At 42.1% G+C, this 12,521-nt stretch overlaps 1 protein-coding gene across 5 annotated transcripts in view; it reads left to right on the forward strand.

Moving 5' to 3' along the window:
• Positions 1–1,342: 1,342 nt before the first annotated feature.
• PRKD1 (protein kinase D1) overlaps positions 1,343–12,521 on the forward strand; it is a 136,847-nt gene continuing 125,668 nt past the window's right edge. For 2 of the 5 annotated variants that reach the window (XM_082058856.1, XM_082058857.1), the window contains exon 1: positions 1,343–1,817. In XM_082058856.1, the coding sequence (XP_081914982.1) occupies positions 1,629–1,817 (189 nt within the window). In that variant the 5' untranslated portion in view covers positions 1,343–1,628. Of the gene's footprint in view, positions 2,593–12,521 lie in introns of all 5 variants that reach the window. The other 3 variants (XM_082058854.1, XM_082058855.1, XM_082058858.1) reach the window with 3 other exon arrangements.

The raw sequence follows: 12,521 nt of genomic DNA on the forward strand, positions 1-12,521 counted from the left end.
CCAGCATAGCCAGGGTACACTACTGACTGAAACTGATTCTTTCCTAACGAAATACTGCAGGCAACACCAAAATTAAGCAGGATTTTAAAAGGTAAAGCCAAAGAACATGGTTGAAGATGATTATTACTCCTCCTGCAATAAGAAAAAGTCTATTAAGTGGGACTAGTAATCATCTCATTCTAGAGTGCTGACATTTTCAGCAGATTGGGTAGTCTGTAGAAGATGCAAATAAAAATGCAGCAACTCCAAAAGAAAATATATAAAAGAATAAATGGATTTAAAAACTATACAGACAGTGGGGTACTGTGCATGTGCAAATCCCAGGGGGGAAACAAGCTGGTAATAGTAAAATGGGTCCTAACAAGACAGCTCATCAAAATTAAACAATGCTGCAGCTGTATATTTGGTCAAAAAAAGCAATTTGTAAAGAAACAGACTGTAAATTTGATCAACCACTGTACTTAAAAAACATACATTTAGTACTGCCATCCTTACAGGTGCCATATATGTAACTTAAGAGTTTCTTTGTTGCTACTCAAAATAATTACAGCTCACATCTCCATTGCTTTCACAGACTTCCAAATGAAGATATGGGATAGGCTTTTTAGACTAAATGTTGCCTGTCATCCGTCCTGTTTGCACAAACTGATGGGGCTTGCACAGACCCCGAGAGCTGGGCTAGGTAACTCATCCTGGTGTTAGGTGGCTGGGAGCTCCTCCTTAGCACAGACTGTCCCTGCAACTGGAAGCTGCTTTAGAGAAGAGATGGGTGTGAGCCCTCCCCCATTTCTTCCCTCAAACCTACGGGGGCTTCTGGAGGAGTTGGCACGGTGGTGACCAGAGCAGCTGGGAGAAGCCACGCAGAAGAGCCGGGGCCAGGCCGGAGCTCCCGCTCCATTGGCACTTCCCTCCGTCTTCGGGGGCAGCTGCCGCCACCCTGCCCGGGAGAAGCCACCGTGCTGGCTGCCGGCGAGGATTTGCCTCCACCTGCGGCCCAGGAGGCCACAAAGGACCGGGCGAGGCGGGATGAAGGCAGCTTTGAGGGGCTGCCCCACGGGGCTGACCGGGCAAGAAGAGGAGGCTCTCCCCTCCCCGGCACGGCAGCCCACTCACTCGGCCGGGCAGAGACCAGAGACGGCTGAGGTGAAGCCCCGCCGAAAGGGAACCAGCCGACCCCGCATGGGCTAGTCGGCCCCTACCGCCTGTTGGGACGCGGCCGCCGTTTGGTGGCGGAGCGGCGCGGCCCGACCCCGACTCGGCCCGTCCCAGCCGGGCGGCGGGCCCGTCCCGGTGGAGGGCGCGGCCCGTCCCGCCCCCGCGCCGCGCACAGCGCCAACAGCCGGAGCGGCGGCACCACCTCGGCGGCGCTGGGCTGGGTTCCCCCGTCGCCCTGCGCGTCTCTCTCGCCGCCTTTTCCTGTCTGCATCCTCCCCGGTCCTCTGCCCCCTCCCCCTCGTCCCCCTCGCCATTTTCACCCAAGAGGCGCTCGGCGGGACTTCCCTGAAACTTCGCGGGGGAACTCGCCAGGCGCCTCCGGGGCGGCCGCAAACTTTTCGCCGCGGCGCCCGGCTCCCCCCTTCCGTCCCTGACCCCTCTGCTCCGGCGGCGGCTCCGGCGGGAAGTTTTCGATGAGCACCACTCCGCTGATCCGGCCGCCCAGCCCGCTGCCGCCGCCGGGGGCTGCTGCCGGGGGCGGCGTCGCCTTCCACCTCCAGATCGGGCTGAGCCGGGAGCCGGTGCTGCTGCTGCAGGACTCCTCGGGGGACTTCAGTCTCGCCCATGTCCGGGAAATGGCTTGCTCCATCGTCGACCAGAAGGTAATAAGAACCCCAACCTCCCGCCGCCCCCCGAATCCGCTGCCCGTAGGCGCAGCTGGTGGCTGTGAACTTTCCTCTCCCCGGCCTCCCGGCGGCTCGGTTCCGGGGCTAACGAGACCGATCTTAACTTTTCTGCGTTTTCGTCTCCTCTGCTGCTGGCCCCGCTTCCCTCACCCCGGCACCCCGCTCTTCCTCTGTCCCCCCCATCGCCGAAGAGGCTTGGTGCAGGATGCTCACTTGCGAGCTTGACTTTCATTTTGTTGGCAATGGATGCAATTAGCTGTACTAATAGCTGTTATTAAAAACAAACCCCAGCCGGATCTATCTGCCTGCTTTTTAATGCCGCGGAAGAAGAGGGGGAGGCAGAAACCTGTCAGCTGCGATGGCAGCGCGGCGCCCTGGGGCAGTTTACGCGTTGTCCCGGCCTCTGCTGGGAGAGAAAACTTTCCACTAAAAAAAAAAAAAAAAAAGCAAACAGCAACAAGGAAAAACCAACCCCGAGAGCCCAGGATTCAAAGCGGCGCGCAGCGCTTCGCACTCCTTGCCCGGTGGCGGGCAGCCCGGCACAGCCGTGAGCTGGGGCCGGGGGGGCAGCGCCCTGGCCCGGAACTGCCGGCCCGTGGGACGGCGCTGGGCCGCGGGGGTGGGCGCCGCGCTGGGGGCAGAGGGCTCTGCGGTGCGGGCTGGCGCTGGGTGCCAACCCCGGGAGCTGGCAGGTGGCCGCGGCGCAGGAGGGGACTGAGTCAGCCCTCGCTGGCAGCAGCTGCGGGCGGCGGTGGGTCCCTCGGTGGCAGAGTGGGGAGCGCTGGCCCCGGGAACAAAGGTGGCACCGCTGCGGGGGTGGCACTCGCCGCTGGTCCTCTGAAGCGGTGGCATCGCTAGGCACAAGTCACCAGGAGTCTGGTAAAATTCGCGCAACACGCTAAAATACACGTTTCTTGCATCTGAACGTCAGCTGTCCTTTGCCTTTTCCGATTTCTGTGTTTACAATCATGTTGTAAACTAAAATGAAGTTCTACTTTATCAGTGTTTGCTGTGTGGAAGACCCACATAAAAGTGTCAGAGTGCTTGCAAAGACCAAGTTAAAAAAACCCAACCCCTAAATATTTAGGATGGTTATATTGGAACAAGTTGGGCTTTTTTCCCCCCTTGTTTTTTTCTGGTGTAAAATAATTTCAGACAGGGATTTTTTAGGCTTTTTTTTTTTTTTTTTTTTAAGTTGACAGCCTTATCTTACATCTGTTTGTACATCACATCAACTGGATAGCAGAATATTCTCTTTATTTGATCTTTTTTAAGAGGAACTAATGAAATATTTTCAAAAAAGTATGAAATAATATATGCATCTTCATTTCTAAATTTTCTATTTTTCTTAGTTTAAGGGTTATCTTCTTTCTTAAATTAAGTTCTGAAGAAAGATGTACCCTTCTGTTTAACATTACCATACTTCTTTTCAAAGCTAGGCCAAAACTTGTTACTTGGTTACATATGCATCAGAAACAACTTAGATAGTTTTAATATTTCACTGTTCATAAGTTGTTATGCTAGCAATAATGGAAACATTAAGATTGTTGCATGCATTGTTTATATTTTTGTGCTTGAGTAGTTTGTTAATTTCATGGGTTTACTATAAACTTGAGTCTAATCCTAATTTCCTAACAATGTACCATTGTCTGAAGAAAATAAAATGCATTGGCTTGTGCTCAAAAGTCAGACTTGTTTGAGTAAGAGCTGACATAAAATTTTTGAATGCTTCAATTTTTTGCGGTTTCTGACTACATAAAAGAGAGAATCATTTAGGTGCTTGTCTGCAGGGCACGCTTGGATGAAGAACTTTTTTCTAGTCACAGTTTCTCAGAGCCCAAATGTTTGCTTTTCCAAGGCTGTTGAGAAGGAAGTGGTGCAAAGAAAGGGAAAACTGGAAGAAAGATAGGCTTTGTGGTGTGTGGGTGTTTTTTTCTTGTCTGATGTGTTTGGTTGTGTGTGTGTGTGTGTGTGTGTGTGTGTGTGTGTGTGTGTGTGTGTGTGTGTGTGTGTGTGGTGTTTTTTTTCTTCTTTCTTTCCAGGTGGTGGCCTGTGCCTCCTCCACTCTGCAGCTTAATTTGTATGTTATTTAGTTCTCAGAATCTCTGTTTTAAGCTTAAACCTCCAAGTATGTCTGTATACACGACTTCGCTAACACACATTGTTTCATTAAACATGAGGGGATGGTTTGTATATACAAAGTTACTCAGTGTAGTGGCAGGGAGCCTCTTTGAAAATATTAAATGATAATTAGAACTGTTATGAGGTAACTTTCTGTGTGGTGTAGATTAATGATTTTCTCTTTTACTGAAGAGATTTTAAGAATTGCTTACTGTTCATTTTGTAAGATGTATCTGGCTATCGCAATCAAGCAGGAGACTATACTGTAAATAATATTTTATTGAAATCTCACACTGTTTGCAAGTTTATTTAGGTCTGTAAAGTAGTGGCCTACCAGCTAACAATTTTGTCCCCAAGTCTCTGTCTCATCTGGGTTGTTTAGGCAGTGTATAAGGTGAGAAAAATGTGATTTTTTTCTTTGGCTGTCATGTTAGACTGCTAAAATCAACTCTGTGGTGTGCTGTGAAATACTTAAGCAGTACTCTTGTACACAACTTTATTTTTAGGATTGTGCTGGATTCTCTTCACTATCAGTATCAGATGATCTGTTTACAGAGAGGATCTTCTGTGGTAATGTGGGTATACCTGAGTCAAGATATTTGTGACCCTTATTCTGCGCAGATTTATACAACAACTTAATGCAGTGCTGCTCAAAATGTATGTTAAATTGAACTAAATTTTCTCAAAGTTTGCAGAGTAGAGCATATATAGGCCAGAGTAGGATGTTAAAGTGGAGAGGTTATGTGTGTATGCGTATATATATTTATATATGCATGTCTTTATATATGTGTAAACCCACCATATCTCTACATCTTCATATGGTGCTTTTATAGGTAAATAATATATAATATACACATGTATGCACATATATAACACTTATTGCTATGTATACTTCAGAAGTTTATATTTAGATATAAACATGTATTTGCATATATTTACACTACTGGACTTTAAACAGCATCTGAAGTGCAAAGGTTAGGTTTTCTAATTTTGGTAGAGAGTATAATTACATTAATAGTCTAATGTATACGATGTGAAAAACAGAATGAACAAAGTAGGTCTCTTTCTCCAGTGTACCTGAGAGGCATTTTTTTCAGGAATTTCATGGGATCACGGAATGGTTTGTGTTGTAAGGGACCTTACAGATTGTCTAGTTCCAAGGCCACTGCCATAGGCAAGGACACCTTCCACTGGACTAGGTTGCTCAAAGCCGTGTCCAGCCTGGCCTTGAACACCTCCAGGGATGGGGCACTGACAGCTTCTCTGGGCAGCCTGTGCCAGTGTCTCACCACCCTCATGGTGAACAAATTTCATCCTGAGATAGTTGTATGGAAATTTTCTTAACAAATCTGAAGATGAAATAGTATGTACCCGTTTTGGGCAGAAATCCAAACACATTTAAATCTGTTAAGAACTGCTCTGAAGACAACAAAATTTGATTCCTTTGACTTTGTGTGTTTTGTTTGTCTTTCTTAGAATCAATGACTTTGAGACTTGTTCACGTGGGGTTATTTTTTCTTCAGTTGAAATAGAATTTTAGCATTTAAATGATCATGTGGTTGACAAGAAATGAGAATCAACTGCAAAATGTGTGTCAGTGTTTGATTTCTAGGCTGACTCTGCCACAAGAACAGTGGGAGGATATTGTAAAATACAATCTTTGTTTTCTGAAAATAAGTACTTTGAATTATTGCCATTTTTGGGTTATCTGTATACAATAGAACCACTTCTCTAGGGTAAAAAGTGTAATGTGAAGCACAGTAAGTAGGAATGGGGCATATTTTTAATTGTCTGGAATGATCATGTTATCAAAGACTTTACCAGTGAAAGGCAAAGGAAGGAATCTTTATGCAAATTTTTATACCAATTCATGCAATTTTAATACAAAGGGGAAAATGTTATTTATATTTTCTGTTTGTTGAAGTTCTTTGTCATCATTATACCTTGCATAAAATGTGTTGGGCTACTGTAGTAGCACTGCCAAATTTTGAAAACTTTGAGTTCTCAAGTAAATAAATGATGCAATATTATTTGACTTGGGAATGTGGATTTTATAGGATAGCCCTTAGGTCAGCCATTAAGGTCAGATCACAGAATCATAGAATAGTTTGGGTTGGAAAGGACCATCAAAGGTCATCTAGTCCAAGCCCCCTGCAATGAGCAAGGACATCTTCAACTGGATCAGGTTGCTCAGAGCCTCATCCTGGCCTTGAATGGTGTCGGCTGTTGGCTTGCCTTTGTCATTTGAAGGCTGAGAAGTTTCAAGGAATAGGAAACACAAACAATGAATACAGAAACAAAATTTGATCTGCATAGGCCATGTGTAGTTTAGGCTGATTTATAAAAGTAGTGTTGTATATGGTTCACTGGTTTGGATAATTCTGAAATTTCACAGTGAGGGGAAAAAAAGTAAGGCAGAAAGTAGGCCATTTCAGGAAGGGGATGGAACCAAGGTAGTTCAAGTGGCATACTGCAGCTGAAATACTGTGCCTGAATTAATCTTTTTGTAAGGTATTCAGTGTTAAATTAGGAAAAAAATGTCACAAATCAAACGAAGAGCCTTTTTAAAGTATTCTTGTATCTAATCTGTCCCTGAGAATTAAACCAAACATGTTAAGGAACAAATATGCATTCACTTGTGCTTCTGGTTGTCCTTGGTATGAGAAATCTAACCTAAGTAAATAAAACAGAAAACAATTAAGCTTAGTTTTATTTTCTCAGGCTGGAATCTCTAAACTTCTGGTCTGAGCAAATAAAGGAGCTTTCCTAAAGGTTGACCTGAAAATATGCTTAACCTTTTCTGCAAGGGTTTCAAGCAGCCATGGAAAACATATGGGGTTTGTTTATATGGATGATGTATTTCTCCCCCTCATCCCCACCAATCTACAAACTCTCCTAAAATAAACAAGAGCCTGGTGGCAATGAAATCATTTCCTTTGGAGTGGGATGGGGACTCAAGGTAAATAGTGTACTAGAAAGAAACATTTTTGGCCTTGGGATAAACAGAGAAACAGGTTTTTACCATGCTGACCAAAACTGATATATCATTATTCAAATACATGGATGTAGTCATTTCATATATTCATTACATTTTGGCTATAGTCACAGTCTTCATATGTTCTGGAAAAGTTAGTACAGATAGATATGTTGTTTATCAGTTAGAGTTACATTCTCGTTGGAGTCTTTAACTGGTGTACAATTGTAACAAAATGTTAAACTTTCTTACCTCAAATGAGTCTTTCTCTGCATGGAATGCTTCCTTCTGTCCCTGCTGTGGAAACACCAAGTTAAACTTCATTTAAGGAATGTGAGGTGCCTTGTCTTTGTGCGTGTAAATATATTCCAAAGTGAAGACTCAAGTGAGACTTTCAATGTTTACCACTTTATCTTTTATTGACTTAACATTTATTATTCTCCACCCTGGAAACTGTAAGTCAGTATATGTAACAGTAGTTTGTAGATTGTTTAAATTTACTTTTGGAGCACGTGTGAGAAAACACCAGGAAAAGCATAACTTTGATGAAAGGGAGTCAGTGTGAATTTGTTTAAAGAAACTGTAGGGTTTTTAAGAAATGCTGACTTTGTTATCTATCCTGTCAGTGCTCCAGATGAGGAAAATTGATCTAATGCCACAAACTTACCTAGAGCATTTGAGAAATTCCTTGCCAAAGATTAAAGGCTATCAAATGAATTCTCACAGAATAAGATGGAGCTTTGAATAGAGGACAGACTTGTAACCAAAGCAGTTAACATTTTGATTTTTAAAGGCATTATAAAATAAGTCTCGCATTGATCTTGTGTTAGTCCCACTGATGGTTGCCCCACGAAATATGATTCCCATAATTATTTAAAAAAAGTAGAAGATGAATAAGCCTACCAGATGCTTCTCTCATTGCCAATGAGATGAAGCTCTATTGCCAGAGAAAGAATGGATTTTATTATTGAAGTTGCAATGCTTCCAGACAGAAGTGCATATGTGGACATAGTGTGACGTGTGCTCAGTGAATCTGAAATACCTGAAGTCTGACTATCTGTCCAGCGCAAGACTTACTGGGCATAAACCACAGGGGTGGTCTGAGAATGCCCAGTAAGCCCTGTGTGTCCTAAAGGGGTGGTGGGTTTACTGCTTTTATGTAGGTGATTTGTGCTCTGGGATACGTGTGAAATCCCTGTATGGATTTCTGCAGGCTTTGTCCACAGGTATTTTCCCATGACTTCTGGAAATTCCTCACAAACATGTCAAACTATTTGCTCTTCTTATCTAGTGGGTTTTTTTTGTTTGTTTGGTTGGGTTTTTTTTTTGTTTTGTTTTTGTTTGTGGTTTTTTGTTGTTGTTGTTGTTGTTGTTTGTGTGTGTGTTTTGTTTTGTTATTTTTAATGTGTTTGGAGAAATCTGGCCCTGTGGTTACCAGGTGTGTTATACTGTGGTTATCTGCAAGGAAACAAGCACACTTGAAGTCTGTGTATTGCTACTTTTGGTTTCTTATTTTACTGTATTTTGTATATCAAAGTATTTCAATGAAAAACTTTTGCCAAATGTATGGTTTTATTTATTTATTTCAGTGACTCTATGCTAGCACTTATTTATAGGACATCTTTGGATTTTTTAATACATGTGAAATTAAAAATTACAAATTATAAAGACAAATTAACTACAGTGAGACTGAGTGTTGTCTATCTCAAGTAACCTGGGAAAAATGCATGTATAATTGGTATTTTTTAAAAATTACTTTTGTGCAATGTTGCAGGCCATCACTAACTTCTTGACTTTGCCCTCTGATTGACATCAGAGAGGTTTAGGTTGACATTATGTAGTATGCCTGCAGTTATACAGATGCAATTAAGTATACAAGTTAAATCTCTTGTCCCCAAAGTATTTGTCCAAAGTATAGTTGAATTCATTTTAGCTACCCAGTGCAGGTTTCTAAAGGCTCTGCACCTGTTGGGAAATGTTTTGCTTCTGCCTCTGTGTACACAAGTATGTGCCACAGGCTGATCTCGTTTCTAGAAATATTTGATGAATTGTCACCATACAACAGTGTTGCTGTATATGTGTCTCTAGACAGTGCTGGCAATTGACTTGTATTTGGCTTTTGCTGCTTGGAGGAGGACTTCTCTTTCAAATTGTCTTCTGGAGCTACTATATGCTGCTTGCATAATGTCAAGTTGTCAGTTTTGGGATAGATTTGAAATCTGGTTTAAAGTGTGTTCCAGTAAAATACTTGTTTCACTTTTCAGTTTCAGTGTCAGACTTCAGTGTCTCTTACACAGAGTTGATCATAGAGGTTCTGCTTGAAAGGCTACCTGAATTTTGTTATCATGTCTCATTAACTCCAAAAGAATGTGGGTTATATGAGAATAAGAAAAAAAAGACCCATTTAATTGAGATATCTTTTACCCCATCTTTGACAGTGATTTTTCTTTCCCGTATGTGCTATATTTGTTGTGCTTTACTGCTGTGTGAGAGGAGACTCTTCACAGAATCATAGAATCACAGAATGTTAGGGGTTGGAAGGGACCTCGAAAGATCATCTAGTCCAATCCCCCTGCCAGAGCAGGAACACTTAGATGAGGTTACACAGGAAGGTGTCCAGGCAGGTTTTGAATGTTTCCAGAGTAGGAGACTCCACAAGCTTCCTGAGCAGCCTGTTCCAGTGTTCTGTCACCCTCACTGTGAAGAAGTTTCTTCTCACATTTAAGTGGAACCTCCTGCGTTCCAGTTTGTACCCATTGCCCCTTGTCCTATCATTGCTGAGAAGATCCATCCTCCTGACACTCACCCTTTATATATTTATAAACATTAGTGAGGTCACCCATCAGTTTCCTCTTCTCCAAGCTAAAGAGACCCAGCTCCCTCAGCCTTTCCTCATAAGGGAGATGCTTCACTCTTCATGGCTCTGTGCTGGACTCTCTCCAGCAGTTCCCTGTCCTTCCTGAACTGAGGGGCCCAGACTCTTCATTCAGTGCCCTTCTGTGCTTGGCTGGTGGGGCACTCGTTGGGGTAAGCTTGGATGCCCAGCATGAACTTTTTGGTGCTCTGCCCAGACATCACCTTTGTTTACATTCTCCTAGCTTGTTCTATCCCTGTGAATGTCTAGGATTTTGCTAATCAAACCACATTTCTTTTACAGACTTTGAACTTTCTTCTTCCTCATACAAGACGTTTAGTCCTGCAAAATGATCTCTTTCTTTTTGGGACTTTCCTTTTAATTATATCTATCCATATAACAGTCTTAAGAAGATGGCAGACTTGATGTCACTCAAAAACTGTGTATAAAGTCAAAATTGCTTAGATATATCTGTCTTCGAACTTTTAAAGTATAAAACCTTCAAGTATGCACTTCAAGTCAGCTACTTCATGAAGGAGATTTTTTGCTTTCTAAATCCTCTACTAGTTTTATCTGCTTGAACAAAGTGTGGAGGTTGGAAAGGTAGTGTAGTGTATCACAGTAAAATGTAGAGGTAATACTGTGGACATGTTATGCTGATATATACATAGACATAAAATTAGACATAAATTTCAGTGCATATCGTCTCACTTTCTTTTCCTCCGTATATTTGTGGGTTCCTTTTGCTTCTTCCTTATAATTCTGTTTTCTTCTTCAGCTAAGGAAAACTTGGTCAAAAGGTAAGCTTTCGCTTCTCCCACCATGCAAAATTTATAATGGTATTGTGATTGTCTCAGTAATAGTCTGCTGTGTGTGTGCCTCTTCTGCAGTCAGAATCAGGTTGGAAATAGTGTGAGGGCATTAAAGCTAGAACATAGTTGATTATTTGGGTCAAATATCAAGTTTTGTTCTTTTTTAAAAAAGTAAAAAACATTAACGTACTTAATCTAATTTGGATCTTGGCTGCTTCCTGAGAGAAGAGGTGAGTGTTAGAAATAGATTTTGTTAGCATCATGTCAATTGCAAAGACACAAACAAGGACACAGCTGGGACTAGGAGCATCATTCTGGCTAGGAGGCAATTTGCCTAAAAGATGCTTGTCCTTAAAAACAGTGACTTTCACATTGCCTTATCTTTTTCCTACCACCTGAGAAAGCCTTTCACATAAAAATAGAAATTACTAATGTATGTGGACCATAATGTTAATGTAAACTGTGGGCTCCCTCTTTGCAGCACAATAAGTTGTGTAACATATGCCCTTATTTATGTATGGATGCTGGGCGAGGGTCTGTATTCAGACTGAAAACACTTGGGCCACAAAAGGTTGTTTATGTGACTTAAACTTTGAAATTGTGGTTTTGATCCATGGCAAGGGGTGAAGGAAACCCCACTGACAAGGAGTACAATGTGTTATCAACACTATTTTCAATCTAGCTTTAGTAACTTTCACATTTTGGTTGGAGTTTGGTTCCCCTCTACATCAGCTTTTAAAAGGTTGCATTACAGGTTTGCTGTCAGTTTACATGCCATGACTCCAGGTGTGCTAATGTTGTAAGTGCTGGTCTTATCTGTCTGAGGCTTTAATATTGCCACCCAACATCGACTACATCTAGGAAAGTGGGAAAATTATGCACTGAAAACAGAAAACGCAACCTTTCAGATACTTGCAATATGTGAACTTATGAATTTGTTCTGGTACATTTATTATGCTTACTTCTAAAAAGGAGGAATGCAGCAAAATACGTAGAATATGAGTAGGAGTCTGTCCAGTTCCAAACCCACATAGTTTTCAGTGCATTTTTCCCAGAGAGTTGGCTGTTCTACACAAAAAAAAAAATAGGAAGAATAAAAAGAAGTGGAGTGAAAATTGAAACAATCTGGTAAGAGTCTGTGTGTGTGCTTGTGTGGGGGTGAGGGGACTAAATTAGGAGAGAGGATCTCTTCATTTTAGACTGTATTTTTATCCTAATTTCCCAAGAAAAATTAAACTTTGAATGTTATCCATCTCATGTAACAGTGTGTCTGCTGGCCTGTTTGTCACATGAAGCTCCACAAGGCATTGTAGCAGAAAGTGTTCAGGTAAACAGCTAACAGATTGTTAGGCAGAAAATATAGTAAAGTCAAAGAATTTGGGAAATAAATACTTGTGCTTTACATCTAGAAACTTATCTCTAGTATATCTTCAGTCTGTGTTTATGATCATGCTTTTTGTTTTCATGCCATGTGAACTTGACCCAGAGAATTAGACACAGTTCAAACCTTCAAACAAATGCCAGTGTCTTGACTTTCAGTTCTTAATCTAGGTTAAATGATCATCCAATATAAACCTCCTCTTTCTTCCTTCCATTTGATTTCTTTTATTTGGCAACTGTCACAGAACCAAGGAGGTTCTGAGCTGTGTTCTGGTGTTGAATTAGTTCTCGATGTGAAATAAGTAACCACTTTAAGAGGAGTTACAAAGGTGATAAAGCTAAACCCTTCTAGCTAGTGAGAGAGGCTGAAACAAAGAGCAATGACTGCAAATTACGGTTTCAAAGAGATTCAGATTGGACATGAGGAAAACAAACTTTGCTAGGAGAGTAGTGCAGTACTGGAACAGGTACCCAGAAAGGTGGTGGAAACTTCCTCCTTTGTTTTTGGACTCGAGTAAAGAAAACCTTGTGTTGGAGAT

This window comes from Streptopelia decaocto, assembly GCF_964273445.1.
Source record: "Streptopelia decaocto genome assembly, chromosome: 7".
In the NCBI taxonomy this organism is placed as follows: domain Eukaryota; kingdom Metazoa; phylum Chordata; class Aves; order Columbiformes; family Columbidae; genus Streptopelia; species Streptopelia decaocto.